The 21,318-nt window shown below is 48.9% G+C and overlaps 2 protein-coding genes and 1 long non-coding RNA gene across 3 annotated transcripts; 2 read left to right on the top strand and 1 right to left on the bottom strand.

Moving 5' to 3' along the window:
* The first annotated feature begins 6,415 nt into the window (after positions 1-6,415).
* Positions 6,416-9,985, top strand: LOC123144856 (long-chain-alcohol oxidase FAO2). The gene is made up of 3 exons (XM_044564107.1): positions 6,416-6,754; positions 6,845-7,117; positions 8,082-9,985. The coding sequence occupies exons 1-3, from the start codon at positions 6,521-6,523 to the stop codon at positions 9,855-9,857; spliced, it is 2,283 nt and encodes a 760-aa protein (XP_044420042.1). The 5' UTR covers positions 6,416-6,520; the 3' UTR covers positions 9,858-9,985.
* A 2,096-nt stretch (positions 9,986-12,081) lies between these two features.
* On the bottom strand, positions 12,082-17,976 carry LOC123144854 (succinate--CoA ligase [ADP-forming] subunit beta, mitochondrial). Its single transcript, XM_044564106.1, has 12 exons — positions 17,695-17,976; positions 17,449-17,559; positions 16,637-16,748; positions 15,869-15,933; positions 15,279-15,356; positions 14,318-14,392; positions 14,027-14,179; positions 13,811-13,945; positions 13,451-13,615; positions 13,138-13,260; positions 12,503-12,574; positions 12,082-12,397 (listed from the first exon to the last, which is right to left on the bottom strand). The coding sequence occupies exons 1-12, from the start codon at positions 17,794-17,796 to the stop codon at positions 12,320-12,322; spliced, it is 1,269 nt and encodes a 422-aa protein (XP_044420041.1). The 5' UTR covers positions 17,797-17,976; the 3' UTR covers positions 12,082-12,319.
* A 423-nt stretch (positions 17,977-18,399) lies between these two features.
* Positions 18,400-20,446, top strand: LOC123141538 (uncharacterized). Its single transcript, XR_006470349.1, has 3 exons — positions 18,400-18,700; positions 19,757-20,121; positions 20,206-20,446. It is a non-coding gene; the product is annotated as an uncharacterized lncRNA (long non-coding RNA).
* The last annotated feature ends 872 nt before the right edge of the window (positions 20,447-21,318 follow it).

Raw genomic sequence — 21,318 nt, 5'->3', positions numbered from 1 at the left:
CCTGACCGCTGCTGTAGGAGAGGGCGCCACGCTCCCTCGCCTGCACGCAACACCAGTCCTCGACCGGGTTGCAGATGGCGGAGCTCCCGACCTCGTCGTCGTGAGCTCGTTTGCACCGCGGCGAGCCGCCGCGGCCCCCTGGGTCACCACGCCTCGTCCTCCGCTTGACATCGCGACGGGTCTTTTTTGGCTGCGCATCCAGAAAACGGCGGCCGGAGATAGAAGGATTTGTCGTCGAAGAGTGAGAGATTGCGGCGGAGGAGGATTGAAGATTAACACGCCGGCTTCGGTATATATAACAGACACGTAGGGGTTTTACGGACCACCCGTACATTTTTTATGGACCGGGCCTTTTTAACGGTATCTGCTTTTGGTTCTAGCTACTTTTTTGTGTTGGGACTAGAAAAAATCCCTAGCAAACCAAACATGGTGGGACTTTTTTAGGACTTTTTGCTAAAAGGCCTTAGAAGCACCTTCTTGAGAGTCTTTTTCAAAAAATCCTAGGGACTAGAAAAAGTCTTAGGACTAGAGAACCAAACACCACCTAAATCGGCTGGAATTTTAAGGGCCGGAGAACAGGATCCCATAGATGCTCTGTTAGACTAAGTATATATTAGATATACGTGTTGTAACGTAACTGTATTTGTACGGTTCCCTCTTATAAATATATGACAGCCGTACCCACCAAGGGTATCGAGCATTGTTCCAAACCCTAGTTTGTTTAACATGGTATCAGACGACGCGTTCGATCCGTGCCGTGCTTCCGCTTCCTCTGCCGCCGCCGCATCGGCCTTCGCCGCCGTGCCGCCTCCGTCAACCCCGGCGACGGAATCGCCGTTCATGGCGTCCGCTCCGCTCGCCTGGGCCCGTCCGGCCCCATCGGGATCGCACCCGCCAGCACCCCGATCGCCGCTCGCCCGTGATGCGTCGCTTCCTCGTGATGCAGCCCTGGCGCCGAACTCCTATGATCCAGCGCAGCCACCCCGTGATGGATCTCTGGAGGTAAACTACGGTGCCTCTATGCGGCTTCCGTACGGTGCGCCGCCGCCGGCTTCAGGCCCTCGTGGTGCCCCCGTCCAGGTGCCCTACGGCGGGCCGTATCCAGCGCCGTACGTCGCTCCGTCGTCGCCGTACGTCGCGTCGGCGCCGTATGCTTCGTCCTCCGCGGTGCCCTATGAGTTGCCGTATGGCGCGCCCTACGCTGCCCCTGTGCCGTACGTCGCGCCGCTGCAGCCCTACGGCGTACCTCCTACGGCGCCCTACGGTCATCACCAACACTACCGTCCGCCTCCGTCGGCCGATGCGCTGATTCCGTACAGTGCTTCCCCGACGTACGACTCGCAGCTCTCCGCACCGGTGGCTGAACCAGGACCTTTCCACTTTGCTCACCTGGTGACGGTGAAGCTCTCTGCTGACAACTACCTCCTGTGGCGCGCTCAGGTGTTGCCGCTGATGCGTAGTCACTACCTTGAGGGGTATGTCGATGGTACGCTGCCGTGTCCCCCGGCCATGGTTCCGGTGCCGTCGGCCGCTGGTGGCTCCGTCATGGTGTCCAACCCTGCTCATCGTCGGTGGATCGCTCAGGATCAAGCTATTCTGGGTGCCATTCAGTCCTCGCTCACACCCTCCGTGGCCGGCATGGTGGTCTTTGCCGCGACGTCGAGGGATGCATGGGCCACGCTCGACTCCAGCTTTTCCTCGCAGTCGCTGACCCGTTCCTCTGCCATTCGTAACCAGCTGGGTGAGGTCAAGAAAAATGACCTCTCCGTCACGGCCTTCTTCAACAAGGTCAAAAGTTTGGCTGATACACTGTCGTCTATTGGGAAGCCTCTTCGTGATGAGGAGTTTACTTCGTTCATTCTCAATGGGCTTGATGAGGACTATGATTCTCTCGTTGAAAACATTAATGGACGTGACACACCGATGCCGCCTCGCGATCTCTATGCACGCCTTCTCAACGCCGAACAGAGGCTCGCTGCTCGCCGCTCCGTTGGCGTCTACACGGAGGGCCCTTCTGCGAACGCTGCTCTCCGCGGGGGCGCCCGCGGTGCCAAGCAGAAGGCGCCGCCGACCTCAGGCAACCAGCCACGTCCGTCCGCTCCACCTCGGACGGCTGGCCGCAAGCGGCTCCACTGCGAGCATGTGGTGGTGGGGTTGAGTGTCAACTCTGCGGCATCGAGGGGCACTTGGCGTCTCGCTGCCATCGTCGCTTTAAACGAGATTTTCTTGGCATTGGGAATAATGGGAAGGGCAATGAGAAGCAAGCTGCTCTCGCTACACCGGATCCCGGGTTCACTCCTTCATACTCGGTGGATCCTGCCTGGTACATGGATACGGGCGCTACGGACCATTTGACGAGTCAGCTTGACAAGCTGGCCACTCGCCAGCCCTACGCCGGTCACGACCAGGTCCGCACGGCCAATGGATCAGGTATGCCCATCTCACATGTTGGTCAGGCATCTCTTCTTTCACGTACCACTAAAACCTTGCATCTGCTTGATGTTCTTCGTGTTCCCTCAGTCACACGTAGTTTACTCTCGGTTCCTAAATTAACTCGTGACAACAATGTGTTTGTTGAGTTTCACCCTTTCCATTTTTTTGTTAAGGACCGGGACACGAGGGACGTTCTTCTTAGTGGTCGAGCTCGCGACGGCTTATACGCACTTGACGTGCCACGAGTCTCTCAAGTTTTCAGTGGTGTTCGGGTGTCGTCGTCACAGTGGCACTCTCGCCTTGGCCACCCCGCTACTCCCATTGTGCGCCATGTGCTTCATCGCCATCATCTTCCTGTTGAGTCGAGTAATAAGGAGTTTCTAGTGTGTGATGCTTGTCAACAAGGCAAGAGTCATCAGTTGCCTTTTTCTGTATCAAGTCGTGTTGTCACGGCTCCTCTTGAACTTGTGTTTTCAGACGTGATGGGCTATGCCCAAACTTCTGTTAGTGGTCACAACTATTATGTCAGTTTCATCGATGCTTCCAGTCGCTTTACTTGGATTTATCTTATTAAGCGCAAATCTGATGTGTTTCATGTCTTTATGCAATTTCAAGCACATGTTGAATGATTGCTTAAACACAAAATTATCCATGTTCAGTCAGACTTGGGGGGTGAGTATCGTAACCTTAACACCTTCTTTCAGAAGCTTGGCATCTCACACCATGTGTCTTGTCCTCATACACATCAGCAGAACGGTGCAGCTGAGCGCAAACACCGTCACATAGTTGAAACTGGCCTGACACTTCTTGCACATGCCTCTGTCCTGTTTCGGTTCTGGAGCGATGCTTTTGTTACTGCCTGTTTTTTGATAAACAGGATTCCCACACGACGCCTTCACATGAAGTCTCCACTCGAAGTATTGCTTAATGAAACTCCAGATTACTCCCTCCTCAAAGTGTTCGGCTGTGCGTGTTGGCCGCATCTTCGTCCGTACAATAAGCATAAACTTGAGTATCGATCTAAACAATGTGTGTTTCTTGGGTACAGTCCTCTCCACAAAGGTTACAAGTGTCTTCACATCCCGTCAAATCGTGTTTACATTTCTCGTGATGTTGTGTTCGATGAGACTGTCTTCCCGTTTTCCACGCTCACATCACCCACCGATACTCCTGTCACTGAGTTGCACTCTTTTCCAGTCTTGCCTGATCAATTTGTGGATGCTGCATATTCTCCTCTGTTGTTGCCTAACCATGGTGCAGGGACTGGACGAGGCGCTCGACTTGAGCTTCTGGATGATGATATGGCCACAACTGCGCCAGTTGCTGCTACGCCGGATGAGGCGCTCGACGAGGCTGCCCCCGCCACTACCCCGCTTGACCCCGACGTCGATCACGCGTGCATGCCCCATGCACGAGGATCCGACGGGGTGACCAAGTCGCCGGGGCCAGCGGCCTCGCTGTCGCCTGGGCCGGCCGAACCTGCGGAGCTGTCGGCCGGCCGGCTGGACCCGCGGCGCTCTCCCCTGAGCCGGAGGCCTTGCAGGTCACCGAGTCTTCGTCGCCTGGTTCGTCGACGCCGATCACGCCCGGTCTGTCTTCGCCGACCCTGACCGTGCCACCGGATGCGCCTGACTCGCCCGCCGGTGTGTCCTCCTCGCCGCTGATGGATAGTGGCTCCTCTGGCATGGCAGCTCCAGCGCCACCTCCGCCTGTCGTCCTGCGTCCCCATACTCGCAGCAAAAGTGGCATCTTCCAACCGAAGAAGCGCACTGACGGCACTGTCGTGTGGCTTGCGGCCTGTGTGGCACATGCTGAGGCTGACCCTACGACTGAACCACGACATTTTCGAGCGGCGCTTGGCATTCCGCATTGGCGTGCTGCGATGGAGCAGGAGATTCATGCTCTTCAAAGAAACAACACTTGGCGTCTTGTTCCACCTCCATCTGGTGTTAATATCATTGACTCTAAATGGGTATTCAAGGTGAAGAAACATGCTGATGGCTCCATTGAGAGGTACAAGGCACGCCTGGTTGCCAAGGGGTTCAAACAACGGTATGGCATTGATTATGAAGACACGTTCAGTCCTGTTATTAAACCAACTACTATTCGTGTTCTTCTCTCTTTGGCTGTTACTCGCGGATGGTCGCTTCGACAGCTTGATGTTCAGAATGCCTTTCTCCATGGAGTTCTGGAAGAAGAGGTTTATATGCGTCAGCCGCCAGGTTTTGTTGACCCTGCTCAGCCACATCATTTATGTCGCCTTGTCAAAGCTCTCTACGGTTTGAAGCAGGCCCCGCGTGCGTGGCATGCCCGTCTTGGCGCTGCTCTTCGTGCGCATGGGTTTGTTCCTTCTACAGCAGACACGTCTCTGTTTATTCTACAGCGACCTGAGGTGACTATGTACATTCTGGTATATGTTGATGACATCATCCTTGTCAGTTCGTCTGCTTCTGCTACAGATCGGCTTGTGTCCTCTCTTGGTGCTGAGTTTGCTGTTAAGGATCTTGGGAGACTGCATTATTTTCTGGGCCTAGAGGTTCTTCATTCTGATGGTGGCTTGACTCTTACTCAGAAGAAGTACTCTCAGGATCTCCTGCGTCGTGCCGGTATGTTGCAGTGCAAGTCTGCTACGACTCCCATGTCTGCTACAGACAAACTGACAGCTCTTGCTGGTGACTTGCTTGCTCCTGAGGATGCCACAGAGTACGCAGCATTGTGGGTGGACTGCAGTACTTGCTCATTACTCGACCAGACATATCATTTGCAGTTAACCGTGTGTGCCAGTATCTTCATACACCACGTGCTCCTCACTGGTCAGCTGTTAAGCGCATCTTGCGCTATGTTCGTCACACTGGTTCATATGGTCTCCATCTTCAGCCTGCGCGTTCTGGACTGATCTCAGCATTTTCTGATGCCGACTGGGCTGGTTGTCCTGATGATCGGCGATCCACGGGGGGACATGCTGTGTTCTTTGGGCCTAACTTGATCGCCTGGCAAGCTCGCAAGCAAGCTACGGTGTCTCGGAGTAGTACCGAAGCTGAGTACAAAGTTGTTGCTAATGCCACAGCTGAGGTCATGTGGGTGCAGTCATTGCTTCGAGAGTTGAAGGTCTCCCCAACTCAGCCGCCTGTTCTTTGGTGTGATAACATCGGTGCAACATACCTTTCATCCAATCCAGTATTTCATGCCCGAACGAAGCACATCGAAGTTGACTATCATTTTGTGAGGGAACGTGTTGCTCAGAAGCTCCTTCAGATTAAGTTTGTTTCATAGAAGGATCAGCTTGCTGATATTTTCACTAAACCCTTGCCCTTGCCTTCTTTTGAAGGATGTCGTCGCAATCTTAATCTTCTGAGTGTTTTAGGACATAGTTAAGATTGAGGGAGGGCGTTAGGCTAAGTATATATTAGATATACGTGTTGTAACGTATTTGTACGGTTCCCTCTTATAAATATATGACAGTCGTAGCCACCAAGGATATCGAGCATTGTTCCAAACCCTAATTTGTTTAAATGCTCTAAGAAGTCAATTTGATCGGGACTCTCCGTTTTTGCTGTTTGCATACGCGGCAGCCCCCGCGTATCCATCCGTCTCCTCCAGAATCAACAAGCAAATGGTACACGCGCGCGGTTGAGCCGTTGCGCCGGCCGCGCGCGTGCGCAGCGGCGCACCGTGCATGTGATGTCCCGCGCGCGAGGACACAGTGGGCTGCCGTGCCGCGGCACGTAACCCTTCAGCAGCCGTCCAGCCGACGAGCTGTGCGCCGTTCTAGATTCACTTCAGTTCAGGCAGTTACCCTGCACCTCCGGTTCAGTTAACAGATGAGAAGATCAGACAGTAAAAAAGAAAAAACAGCTGTGCCTGGATGGTTCTGAAATTTCGCAATCCTTCCGCGTTCCGCGGGGCCCGGGAAGCAGCGGACGGACGTTGCCGCCCATCCATCATCGTCCATATCCCATCCGTCCAATGTTAAAGCCTCGGTACCTCCACAGTCCACACTCCGCTTGTCCATTACCTCGCACCTCGCCGCTACCCACCCACGCTCCATCATACCCCTGTGGGTCTGTGACGACATCAGAAAGGCGCCATGGAAGAGGACAAGAAGCAGAGAAGAAGGCAGGGCCACCCCCTCCTCCGGGGAGGAGGCGCGAGGAAGGAGCCCTACACGCACGGCTTCTCCGCCACCCAGATGATGGCGCTCACCGCCGTGTGCGGCGTGCTGGTCCCGTCGCTGCCGCCCGACGCCCACCACCTGGCCGCCGACAAGGCCGTCCGGGACTTCTTCCTCGCATCCGCCGCCGACCCGCCCGTCCCGGACGAGGTTAGTAGCACACACACCTGCGACCAGCTACGACGACCTGCGTTTTGTTTACCAACCGGCGGCTAACTCTGTGCGTACACGCGCGCTCAGGTGGCGCAGCTGATGTCGGCAATGTGTCTCCGGGAAGCGCTGACGCTGGTGCGGACGGTGCTCTGGCTGCTGGGCACGCGGCTGGGGACGCTCGCGCTGTGCGGCGCCCGGTGCCTGTCGTGGAGCTCCCCGTTCGTGCAGCGGTTCGCGGAGATGCCGGTGGATCGGCGGGAGGACGCGCTGCGCCGGTGGAGCCGGGAGACCATGCTCCCGCCGCTGCGCCTCTTCTTCCTCCTCGTCAAGGTCTTCTGCCTCTACGTCTTCTACTCCTGGGTAAGCAGAGCACGCACGCCTACTGACTGAGTACTTTTGTAGCTCCACTACTATGTCCAGTTTGCAAATGGAAACATTAGCTAGCTTCTCGCGTGCATTGCATCGGCAGGCGGCAGCGTATATACGAGTGTATTTGTGGTGGTGGTGTGGCGTACGATCTTGCTGTTTGCCATGGCGCCTCTGCGCGCGCGCGGCACAGCGCAATAATGGACGCATGCATGCACGCTGTGTAGCAGCCAGTGTACCACGGCTTCATGATAGTCTGACGAAAGGCCACGTGCTCTTTGTGAACATCGGGTGGTTCGTCAGTAATCGTTTTACTCGTTGGGCCGAACGTGTGAATTTTAGGCTTACAGCGCGACGGATCCCACGCCCTGCGAATCACCGCCGTAGCGCACATCAGTGGATTCATGCCGACCGTGATGTGCACCGGTGGCCGTTGGTTATTTACCATATAATAATTCAACAGAGTGAGACGTGTCCCCGTTTTTAGACTTTATTAGTGATTGGAGACTTGAAGCACGACAAAAAGAGTGAGAATTTTCCATCAAAAAGGGGACAAGTTCCGTAGAGTTGATGGCACACGCACACTTAATTTCTTGTTGGGTTTGTTCTGGTCGCGACTTCCGAACATCGCACTAATTCTTCACCTTCTACGACGTGGTCCATTGTGCCCGAATTTAGGAAGAGTACTAGAAATAGATTTTATAAGTTGAAAATGACAGCAACCAGCCCTGACAATGCGGTGGATTTTTTTTTTTGAAAGATCCAGCAAATTGCTGGCTTCAATTAGATTTAGCAGAGAGCAACGGAAGAAACAACACGAGGAGGATCCCAAGATCAAAGGAAAAAAGAAAGGCAGCCCTATTAGCTGCAAGAACAACACTACACTTACAATGCGGTGGATTTGTTGAGTTGAAAATGACAGCAACCAGCTCTGACGATGGTTTTTCATTTCCCGCAGACCGACGAGAACTCGGAGAATCCCCACTGGCGAGCGATCGGCTACAGCCCGGCAACCGACGAGGCTCCGGAGCAAGAAGAGCAGGCGAACACCAAGCGGCCACTCGACGACGGCGTGGTCGAGACCATCCACCATACCGACGCGTCCCTCCCGATTAGGCTCGCCGAGAAGGGCCTCGCGGTAACCGAGGACGCGGCGCGGAACGTGTGCAGGATCGAGTGCGATGTCGTCATCGTCGGCTCCGGCTGCGGCGGGGGCGTGGCCGCCGCGGTGCTCGCAGGGGCCGGCCACAAGGTGGTGGTCATCGAGAAGGGGAACTACTTCACGGCGAGGGACTATACGTCCATCGAGGGCCCGTCGATGAGCCAGCTCTACGAGTACGGCGGGTTCGTGAGCACGCTCAGCGGCAGCGGGCTCCTCCTGGCCGGCTCCACGGTCGGCGGCGGCTCGGCCGTCAACTGGTCGGCCTGCATCAAGACACCCGACAGCGTGCGCAAGGAGTGGGCGGCCGCGCACGGCCTGCCGCTGTTCGACAAGTCAGAGTACACCGCCGCGATGGACGTGGTGTTCAAGCGGCTTGGCGTCACGTCGGGTTGCAAGGAGGAAGGGCTCCAGAACAAGGTCCTGCGCAAGGGGTGCGAGAAGCTGGGGTACAAGGTCGAGCCGGTGGCGAGGAACTCGTCGGAGGGCCACTACTGCGGGAGCTGCGGGTACGGCTGCCGCACCGGGGACAAGCGCGGCACGGACACGACGTGGCTGGTCGACGCGGTGGCCCGCGGCGCGGTGATCCTGACGGGTTGCAAGGCGGAGAAGCTGCTGTTCACCGACGCGGCCGGTGCGAGGGGGAAGAGGTGTGTCGGCGTGGTGGCTACCAGCTCCAACCCGGCGATCACGAGGAAGCTGGAGGTTCGCGCCAAGGTGACCGTCGCAGCGGGCGGCTCCCTCCTCACGCCGGTGCTGCTGCGCGGCAGCGGGCTGAAGAACCCGCACATCGGCAAGAACCTCCACCTCCACCCGATCGCCATGGCGTGGGGCTACTTCCCGCCGGACAAGATGCCGGAGCTGAGGGGCAAGATGTACGAGGGCGGCATCATCACGTCCCTGCACAAGGTGGAGGCCGCCGGCGACGGGCTGCCGCACCGGGCCATCCTCGAGACGCCGCTGATGGGCGTGGCCGCCGCGGGGACGCAGTTCCCCTGGGTGTCCGGGCGCGACATGAAGGAGCGGATGCTCAACTACGGCCGGACGGTGCACATCTTCTCCCTGGTGAGGGACCGCGGGTCGGGGACGGTGCACGGCGAGCGGCGGATCGCGTACCACCTGGACCCGGTGGACCGGGAGAACCAGCGCGAGGGGCTGCGGCGGGCGCTGCGCATCCTGGTGGCGGCCGGCGCGACGGAGGTCGGCACGCACCGGAGCGACGGGCAGAGGCTGAGTTGCAAGGGCGCGACGGACGAGGAGGTGGAGGAGTTCCTGGACGGCGTGACCGGGGTGCGCGGGCCGCAGTCCAAGAGCGAGAACTGGAGCCTGTGCTGCACGGCGCACCAGATGGGCAGCTGCAGGATGGGCGCGACGGCCGGGGACGGCGCCGTGGACGCGCGCGGCGAGAGCTGGGAGGCGGAGAGGCTGTACGTGTGCGACGGCAGCGTCCTGCCCAGCGCGGTGGGCGTCAACCCCATGATCACCATACAGTCCGTGGCCTACTGCCTCGCCACCGGCATCGCGGAGCAGCTGAAACGCGACCCGTCCTCCGGGAGAAACCACTCCACAGATTAATAATAGTTGCGGCACGTACCCGGAATAATCTAATAAGTTTGGGTCTTGTTTGTGATACACAAGAACGTTGCGGATCAGTTTGGACGTATGGTTATCCTAACTTTGCATCAGATTACTCAATTGATGTACATACGGCAGGCATGTGGCAAAATTCCGAAGTGTCGCGTACTCATCTTGGTCTATGCAGCACTGCCTCCGTGCTTGCAAAGAAGATCTATACATTTTGTGTTGGAAATATTAGCACTTTCTCGAATAATCTAATCCACGAGTAGACAGTAAACATGACAAATACGGTATGCATCTCATACCGATACCTAAGCATGTGAGCACTAAGCATGTGAGCACATACTGTACATAGAAACGAACCATCTATGAACAGCATATATACGGCTAGTACATGAACGAGCAAATAGGGGTGAACGAGTCATACCCTCCGGTTGGCCAGGTCAACGCGGCGGCGGCAACAGCAGTCTCGGCATCAGCCAAGGCCTTCTTCTTGGCGACTTCGTCATCAGCCATGGAGTCGATGTAGAGGAAGTAGTGGAAGCAGAGGCGGACGAAGACGGAGACGGATCGGGAGCAGTCGCGTCGAGACGCTCCTAAAAAACCTTATTGAGGGTTCCGGAGGCACCCGCTCTCCCGACCAACCGTGCACGCGATCGTCGGGATGGGATCGCCGGAAGCAGCACAGAGAGAGGAACAGTAGATGACGGCTAGGGTTGTACGAGAGGGAGTGAGTGAACTGAGTTAGGGTTCACTCCAGTGGCCAGCGTCTTTTTATATAGGCCGTCAGGTAGATGGGCCTGGGCCAGGCCCACGACCGAGTCCCCACGGTCCAACGTCTCGGACAGTGGCGCTTCCGTAAGCGGCTCGTTAATTAATACGAGATTAATTAACCATTCTTGACCGGCAAAAATAAGCGCGCGCGTCGTGACGAGGCGAGGCGGGTGGCGGAGGAGGAGCGCGCGTGTACAGCTCCTATTCCCAAGCTCCCAATAGCAAGTGGTAGAGCAGCCCTTATAAAGATGTCTCACTTTTCTTATTGTAGCAGTATGGGACTAAACATCCCACACTTCCAACACTTACTGTACACATGCATCAGCCTTAGAGATTAACCAGGAATTATTGTCTTATATGGGCCTAAGCCCATCCATAATCCATCAATTTGATTGAAATCAAATGGTACAAAAATTAAATTGAGTCCATAAAAATATATCAACAACTACAATATCAAAATACTATCATTTTTCTGCGGGGTAAAAAAAATAGTACTATCATTAAATGCAATAAAATATTTATTTTGCATATCTAGTGTCGTATTTGTTGTTTTTTTCTAATCAACTTTACAACATTTGATTTCAGACAAAACTTTCAAGCTTTCCTTTTTAGTGCAGAGGGAGTGATGGCCAATTGGCATTGGGCATTCATTCGAGTCATTTTTCTTCTCCGCAGGGAAAAACATGGGGTAAAATTGCATTAATCGTTTTTATGCCCTAAAAACGTATGAATGGTGGACAGGTTAGCGCAGTGCCACAGCTGGCTAGACAATTTTGTAGCGAAGAGTTTTTTTCCGGTGGGTACAGCATAGCAAGATGGTTCCTGGACGGGCGGACGATATGCCATAGCCTGATAGCCAGCAGGAAGAGACCACACCCATGTGTTGCTGCTGTTGGACCACGTACGGGTCATCGACTGTACAAGCTCATGTCAAGGCAGAACATTGACACATGAAACCACTGCGAAAGCAACACCTCGGCTGGCAAGGACAATACTTCAGCAGTAATTCAAGATTTATCTGGATCAATAGTTCGTTCAATCGGCAGTATATAGAAAAGAGAAGATAGCTGGAGCCTGGAGAGGAGTGGCCTGACCGGGTTAACAGACAGGAAACAGGCTCATATACATTTCCAAATTTTGATTAATCAACTTATATTCATAGTGCACATTTTAGTACTACGTACTTCTCGTCCTCCTTTAGTCATTTAGGACTTACACAAGAATCTCTGGAATACGAAATTCAAATAAATTCCCAACACTTGCAAATTCTGTGTTAGTCATCATTATTTCATTAGAATAACCAAGAGAACGCGCAAACATGGTGCGGTATTGAAAATAATACTCTAAATAAATTTCAGTTTGTATGATTTTAACAGCTTAGGCTGCGCAGTTACGATGCAAGATGCAGTAGTTGACAGGGCAAATGAAGCGTCAACACGTAGACTGCTGATCCGGGCAAAACAGGTAAATCCTACTTGAACTTCATAACAGTGGCTGCTCAATTTTGTGCCCATATAGGTTTATTAACACAAAGATCACATGTTTGAAGGAAAACTCCAAGTGGAATCACTCCACTTCAAAAGAAAATGCACTTCAAGATTTCGGCCCCCGAAATAAGCAAGAGAGCAGCACTCCTCTCGTACCAGTGAAAACAGAACTTTAGACTGATATGGTACAATCATTAATCATTTGACCGATGCTTTTACAGCCTTCTCTGCAGCATCATCAAGATCCTCTGCAGTGATCAATGTCATTCCACTTTCCTGCAATCAGAGCACCATGACCAGTCAAATCCCAAACATGAACAACTTCAAAACAAAGGAAGCATGACTCAGCTAACACGCATGCACAAAGATGATCATCAATACCTTAAGAATCCTTTTCCCTTGGTCTACATTGGTGCCTTCTAGCCGAACAACAACAGGGACCTTAAGATCAACCTGATAATCGGAGAACAAGTGTAAGAATTTGCTACAGGACAAGTATGTTATGAACTTATGATACATCAATCAGAGATAAAATAGTTGTAAGCTCAAGGAATATTAAGCCAAATAACATGCTATGTACTATCATTACATTCCTGGGGAACAATAACATGCTGAAAGGACTCTTCTAGCATACATCATGGGAAAATTACAAAATTATACACAGCGTCTAATCAGGAATTTCAGAACTTGATGAAATATCACCAATACAGAAAAAATCTTTCGCATAAGACACTAAAGGTAACACCAAACTATCCTATAATGAAACCACATACAATAAAGTATGCACAGAAAATATGGGATAGTTTGGTGTTACAAAAAAACCGAGCAGATGACTGAAACAAATATTGAGTTGTACGTTAAGAGTTAGTTTCTGAAACGGATGCAAATAAACTGTACAAACGTTCAAGATAAGGTTCCCCACAGAAATAAATAAACACCAAATAGGTGAAAATAATTTTACTAAAAACGGGCTACAAGAATATGGTGTATTCATTCAATCAAAACTTGATAGATACCTGTTTAGCTGCATTCACTATTCCACTTGCTATCACGTCACATTTCATGATACCTCCAAAAATGTTCACTAGAATTGCCTTCACTCTATCGTCTGAAGTCAATATCTTAAATGCTTCCACAACCTGAATAAAAGTTTTAAAAAATGAACATGTACATTTGTTGAAAACAAAAGGTGGAAACACAATTCTTCACATGGATTTTAAGTAATTAATCATTAGTTTTTGCAACATCTTCTAGCTGTTAATAGTATATACAAATTTCACCAGGGTTGATAATTACGAACAAACAAACAAAAAATCCCACTATATATACCTGTCCCTCGGATGCACTCCCACCAACATCAAGAAAATTGGCAGGTGTACCACCATGCAGCTTAATGATGTCCATCGTAGCCATTGCCAATCCTGCACCATTCACCATGCAACCAATCTCTCCATCAAGCCCGATGTAGTTCAAATCTGCTTTAGCAGCAGCCACCTGTAAAGTTGGTAAAGATAAATCTCAGTTCACAGTGCTCTTATATTTGCAAGAAAAATATATAATCTGTAGAGGCAAATCTTCCTTCAAAAGAAGGGTTAGGGATTATACAAAATAAAGAAGAGAAAACAGTTTAACAGAGAGACAAACTGAACATGAAAAAGGTATTAAAGAAAAGAGCAACACACAAAATACCTCTCTGGGGTCCTCCTGTGTTGTATCACGCAGTGCAAATATTTCTTTCTGCCTAAACGCAGCATTATCATCGAAGTTCAACTTTGCATCAGCAGCAACTAGCTTTTTATCAGCTGTCTCGGCAAGAGGATTTATCTACTCACATAAGAAATCCAGATCAGAAGAATACCAAAGATATGAAACATCGCAAATGAGAATCACTTCACACTGCAGTACCTCCAGCATTGTGCAGTCGGTCTTGCAGAAAAGTTCATATAGCTTCTTAATCTGTTCTATAGAAGATTGCCTGTCTGCTGTCTTTGGTGCCAGACCATCAACAACTTTAGCTGCATCCTCATCAGTGATTCCCTTGAATACATCAACAGGAACCTGGTAATATAAGGAATTGGATTTCAATGTGTAAGCAAATTATCAGATTAAGACGCTAAAAGCTCTGATATGACAAGTGAACCTGCTACTCAAGATATGTACGCATTGATCCAAAATCAAGTTGAAGAAATAGATGACCTTAACGATCTTATCAGGGAACTTCTCTGCAAGATCTTCAATACTCGTTCCTCCCTCAGCACAAGCTATAATGAGCTGAAAAAAAAAATATGAACCTTAGCAATCAGCACTAGAAAAAAAATCTCACAGCATGAGTCTCTGCAATTGAAACAGGGGGAAATGGACATTAAGTAGCTACAGGTTTGATTGATGAAGTACTCCCTCCGTCCCAAAATTCTTGTCTTAAATTTATCTAAATACGGATGTATCTAGTTACGTTTTAGTGTTAGATACATCAGTATCTAGACAAATCTAAGACAAGAATTTTGGGACGGAGGGAGTACATTATAGGGTTTAGAAAAAGTAAAGCGGCCAAAACAACCAAGAACACTCAAGGACTAGGTCACATCGCCCCAAATGTTCAGTTCATGCTTATATCAGAACAAATACAGAAGTAGAAAGAAAACATCTCTGCGTGGCCTCAAAAATCTGTACAAGGAACTTGTCTAATGATACATCCAAAATTTAAGAAACTTAATACAGTGAAATACTAATGTGACCGCCTGTTATTAGACAACTAGAGATTAATGTGAAGGTTTACCATACAATGGTATTTTTTTAATGGAAAACTGAATATAACATATACATTGATCACTTCAATTAAATAATTGTGGTAACTCGCTATGCAGGGACAAAAGAGGAACACTATTCCCAGGAAAGTATGATCTATATTTTATGTAAGCATATTCATGCACACAATCTTATAAATTATCATGGATCGACATCCTAAACAAGTCTGGAATAAAAACAATCGACAGCACTAACAGCTATTTCCTTTGGCACTTATACATGAGAAAGGTTTGTAATACCATGATATCTTATAAAAACAATATAGACCGCACTGATTTATTCACAAAATGGAACAGATGCTGGGTAATGAAAATGAAAAAATGGACAAGCGGGCCAGTGCTCAATGACATACTGGACCAGCAGTCTTCCTATCAAGGGTGATCGCAAAGTACATCTCATTAACAAGTGACATTTTCTCACATAAGTAGACCTGTCAAACAGAACAGAAAAAATATCGGTAGTTAAAAATGTTTCACTGAATCAAGCAGAACTAAATGACAGCAGCATTATTTGAATATCGTTTACCTGAGAAGTTGAAATGCTAATGCACTACTGTCTTAAAAATAACTCAAAAAAACGTTGTAGATTAACTATTGCCATTGCACGGCAAGAACAAAATACTAGGTACGGCGATATGGCCCAATCAACTGTATATTATTATTCTGTCTAACTTCATTGAACGTAAGTACACTGGAATTGGTCCATACATCATAGATCTAAACACTGATAGAAACAAGTCAGGTGAGTATCAAGCCCGTGGAAGCCAGAACTTGCATACTGAACAGTCACGAAATACCTAAAACGTTAATTTCTAGCAATGCTACATAACACAACTGAAACTGAACAGCAGAAGTATACCAACAGCAAATAAGAACAGCAAGCTAATCACAGCAATAAGGAAACAGAGATGCAGAAGATGGGATCGGATTAGAAAAAACTAACCTTGCCCACAACCTTCCCCTGTGGACCAGTTTGTTTTGTTACCAGGACCTGGTTAAGCATTTTAGCTGCAGATGAGTCAGTACAAACACTCTACAGTGAAAACATGCACAACCAACACAGAAGTAACTACAATTTAGTTGATTCACTCTAAACAAAATGACAACACTACATGTCACTAGAAATCCAATGGATGCAAGTTCAAATGGGAAGGCACATTCACTCAGAACCAAACCATTAAATAATAAAGCACTTATAGCCGGCAACAAAGGAGTGGATACAACTTATTACCTCCATACCAAAATATAAAACGTTTTGGTAGGCCAAACATGTTATATTTTGGTATGGAGGTAGTAGATTCCAAGAAAAGATCACCTAAAATAAATCAGTTTAGTTAAACCTGAATGTAATTATCATGTCACGCTTCATAGAAGCACGTGACCTTAAGTTGCAGTTTTCACTGTGACAACTGATAAAAGTGATGACAACAATTTAGACACAACCAATAGAATGAACTGATCTCAGTTATATTATATGCTTGGCCTTCATGTGTATGGATAGTTGTATCCATAAAATTGGCCAGGTGGCGCGCATTTCTAGTCTAATGCAGTCAGGAATGATAAGGATTATGCATAAATGTAGATTTGCTAAGCCAAATTCTCAACGATATATCTCAACAAATACTTGGACACACAATATCTTCAAACTGCGTTACTACACCATGAATGTGCACATACCATAATGTAAACTACCGCTCACAAAAAGATTTACCTGCAAGGCTTTCAGCCTCCTCAGCCTTAACAATATGAACACCACCCTTTAGTCCACTTTTGAAAGTTCCCAATCCACGGCCACCGGCAAGGATTTGGCTTTTCACAACTATCTGCAATGGTGTCATCTTTTAAACACAGTTGAACTACGAATAATAACATGGTGCAACCTATGATACATACAGCACCATAAATACATTAGGGGTGAGCATCTGCTATACTTCATATTGGGAATGAACTGCCCAGCCAAACAATCTGCTGGCACAAGGATAACTAACACGGCTACACAAGTATTTAGGTGCAGAATACAGAAAAGAACCTGGGACGTCATCTCAGTTAATTAAAACAGCTTTTGGAGAAAATATATAGTATTTCTTGGAGGTCATGAAGTTAGCACAAAAAAATATCCCAACACAGCATTACAATTCCAAGAGCAACTACAGCATGGCATGACTCACTTCGTTTGCAGGGCGGTGGAGTGATTTACACATGTAAGTAATGTTACTTTTAACACACAGGACAACATAAAACAGAGGCGTACGAATTGCAAGAACGAGGCTATCAGAATACACACACATTATACATTATAGCAACCAATAACCTCCTTTCCAAAATGCATCGCACATCACAGCAAACATTACCAAACAAAAAAGACATTTCTACCAACCTAATCCGGATTCAGCAGGAATTCGCAGTGAACTAGATTCACTAACACATTTCAATACCATCTGCACAGCACAAGCCTCGCATTTGCACGAGTGAAAGATAACAACGACAGAAAAAACAAAACATTAGAAACCTAGGTAGCATCACCTCTTTCTCACTGGGGAAGACGTTCTTCAAAACTTCCTTGACCTCCTGCACTGACCCCACCACGGCGCCCTTGGGCACGTTGATCCCGAACTTCCCCATCAACTCCGCGCCCTGCGACACCCACATAAGCCAGGCCGGCAGAAACCCTAGCTTGTCAGACGGGCCTCCAAATCGAGATTAAACGAATCCGCACAGATACGAATCGAGCAGAATGGGGGAGGGACGGCGGGATCTGGACGCGGGTACCTGGTACTCGTGGATGTTGAGGCGGCGGAGCTGCTGGTGCTGCCATTTGCCGGCGACGGAGAGGGTGCGCGACGCCAACCTCCCGAGCGATCCGCGAACCATGGCTGCGGCGGCTTGGGCTCCTCCGATCCGGAAACCCTACGGGCGTGGAGGAAGGCAGGGATGCTGTTTCGCTCCTCCTCTTTGCGGGTCTGATGTTATTCTGTTCTCCCCTCCCCTCCTTTTCTTTCTTGCGGAAGGGTGCGGCTGCGCCGAGCAAATGGACTAGTTCACGTCGAAGGGACCGCTGATTTAGGATCACCGTAGTTTGACTGACATGTGGGCCTACACAACGTGGGGCACACCTGCCATTAGCTAATGACAAAGTTGACATTTGTTTTTCTAGGGTGAAAATATGCTAAAGAGTTTTTTTTTTGACAAAAATATGATAACGAGTGTGTTGCTCAGGTTTGATGGTGTGAATGGGCCAGCCGGCCCATCGTCCGATACTCCTAACTGTGCACCGTGGGCCAACAAGACAGAGATGGGTGGTCAAAGCCGTGCCCATCTCTACCACGGACATCCCTCATGGGGAAATATCCTGTACTCCAAGGTATTGGGTGCTCCGGCTGCTCCCTGTACAATCCAATCGTTAGATACTGAATGTAGGGACGAGATGAAACCTGAACACCCCACCCTTTAAGATTTGCAAAAATATCCCCGTGTAAGTGTAGAATAGCTGCAATGCTTCTCCAACAGTGCTCCCGATTTTGGACACGAGCAGATATATAGGTATTCAGGGCTCCGGCGGCGGACCTCGCCGTGCGCTGCACTGGGCCCTCCGGCGATCGACCTCGCCACGGTAATGACGTACAGTGCCCCGACTTCCAGCGCACAGCCCGCCCCATCCCCGCGCCGCCATTCTCCACCTTGGCGCCACCCAATCCCCACACCTGGCGCCAGATCCGCCCGCCGACGCCTAGCTCCACCATCTGCCGACGACAAAGAAGAGAACTCCAGCCTTCAGGTAACCTTTTGAATGTTACAACCTTGTGTATTTTACCGTGTGTTTTGGTTCTAATCCATCGTCCCCTACTCCCCTTTATGCTGAATGTGTGGGATGTAGGCATGTAGCTAATGCTATTAGATTTAAATGTGTTGATATCTCTCTGTATGAAGGTGCAGGAAAAGTAATCACAGAACCAACTTGTTGTATTTTTCTTAGACTACCTATCGAGCAATTAGGTATATAAAATGTCAACGACATATGGTCTGAGACGAGTACAAAGTAAATTTATCTACCTGTTCAAGTACCTGATGAAGTGCTTGTTGGCACAAGACCGAGATCCATTAACATTAGCAATATGTGCCTCACTAATTTTTTAGAGCTCCGTATATGTTTGTTCAGTATTTCTACTGAAACTAGTAGTACGGCATTCTTGGTTTAGTTAATTAAATGTATTATCTCTTTGATCTTCCTTCTGTTTTTGGACAAGATCACAAGAGGCAGCACCAACAGCGCCTTATATTCACTATCAAGCACATTTTACTTCAGGATTTGACAATCCTTAACATCAGGATTTTTTTTTTTTTTGCGGTCAACCTTAACATCAGGATTGCCTAGCTTTGAAAGCATGGACACTGATCACCTCTACGTGCTAACCTACAACATGCCAATTTTTTTGCTCTCTACCTCATAATATACTTACCTCTGAAGCACGGTTGTGAGCGACAAAGTTAAAGTTCCTTGGTATGTGATAAATTTGTATTTGCGTGTTTCCTGTTGTAGCAAAGAAAATTGCTAGCTGGTTTCTGATCTCCCAATGCCCAGGGAATAATGTTTCTTGGCGCTGCTACCTTGGCCAGTGACAGATTATCTACCAGAAAAATGACCTGCTTGCATATGGATTTCAAAATTATTTATGCAGCAACCTGAAGGGCCATAGCCTCTGCTTGTAATTGGGGAGTGGCTTGTTTGCCAGCTATAGAATCAGAGATGTTTGTTTGCACTTCATTTTCTTCAACTTGTCTATGTATTCCAATGTCTGCTTTGGTTGATCCTGAGTTGGCCTTCCTTATTCAGGTGTAAAAAGATGGCACTACATTCCTACAGATTTAGCATTTTGGTGCTATATGTCATGACATAATGCCAGTTCAGCTTGGCACTGCATGCAACTAAACATTGTGATGACAAGATGAAATACTTTCACAAGTTATTGGTGATGCTCTTGCACACTTGAGGCAGATGGGGCCATTTGACGAGCAAAATAAAGTTCAAGAATTTGAATCCTTCACCGGAATGACATTCCCAACCATAATTTGAATATAGTATGTCTGTTGTCAGGTTTTCCTAATGTGTTTTTCTTGTTTGCAGAGCAAGTAGCGTCCACGAATGTCCAACATCAATATATTGCTCTATTTACGAAGTCGGCCATCACGGCTCAAATGGTTTTCACATTTTGCTACTCGTCGATTAAAACATGTCGAGTATTTTAGCAATTTTTTGACTTGAAGTTGTTTGATATTTTGCAGCACAACCCAACCCATGGGGATGGCATCCTTTACTCTGCGTTAGAGATTGGATGAGAAATTTCTTCGTTTATGTGATATGTAAACTTCCATTGGTGTGGATTTCTGCTACAACTTGTACACCTAGTTGAATATGTTTCTGCAATATATGTGTACCTGTTAATCAGTTATACCTTGGGCTGTAAATAATATTTGGGTTGCAACTCTAGTTATGTTCTTCATGGTAGATTTATGTGTATTGCCATGAGTACTGGTCGCAAAGTTTCATGATATTACCGTCGTACTATGAACTACGGAATCATGACATGTTTGTTGATGTGTTGCCTTCTAATTTCACAAAGATTGGTTAATACACTTGATGTTGCCGTCTTCACATTTCTGGTGCAGATTTTATCAGTTCCAACTTTGGTTCATGGACATACTAATTCTTCATTTTTCAGTTACCTTTACCTTGCTAAATCTGTTTGCTGGATGCTAGTTTTGTGTTTATTTTGTTATGTCATCTTCGAAAATACATGGTCCTATCTGTACTATAGAGCTGCTGTCATATTTTGTTTATTTTGTTTAACTAAAACGACCAATTACCTTCTTTAACTACAATGACCAGCTACCTAGGTACATGATGTGTGTCTACTTTTTGTTCCAAAACTTTGGCGGCCCATCTCTTGGAGCTAGGTTGTTGAAACGTTACCATTATTCTGTACTTCTATGGGGTGCATTCTGCAAATTTTGTAAGAATGGGCATCCAGATTCTATCCTGTACCTACGTATTTAATCCAACGGTTCAGCTGTCCGTGGTGCAGCCGGAGTACTCAATACTTCGGAGCACACGATATGCCCTCCATCCCTCATGTGGCAGCCACGAAAGCTCCAATTGGACCAGCCTATGAAAGCTTCACCGCGACAGGGGAAAAACCCATTCGTCCATCCCGCTCCCGCGAGCGGGGGCGAACCCTAGGAAGCGCCGCCGCCAGCCCCCCTTCTCGCCTCCCTCCTCCTCGCCGCCGGCCGGGCTGATGCGGAGGCTCCTGGGGACGCGGCGTTTGCGCGGGGCGCCGCGGCAAAGTCGTGGTCGGCTGGGCCGGCGGTGCGGGCGGCCATGATGAATGTGGTGGC

The sequence above is a fragment of the Triticum aestivum genome, chromosome 6D, assembly GCF_018294505.1.
Source record: "Triticum aestivum cultivar Chinese Spring chromosome 6D, IWGSC CS RefSeq v2.1, whole genome shotgun sequence".
Taxonomy (NCBI): domain Eukaryota; kingdom Viridiplantae; phylum Streptophyta; class Magnoliopsida; order Poales; family Poaceae; genus Triticum; species Triticum aestivum.
This window is presented reverse-complemented; position numbering and strand designations above follow the sequence as displayed.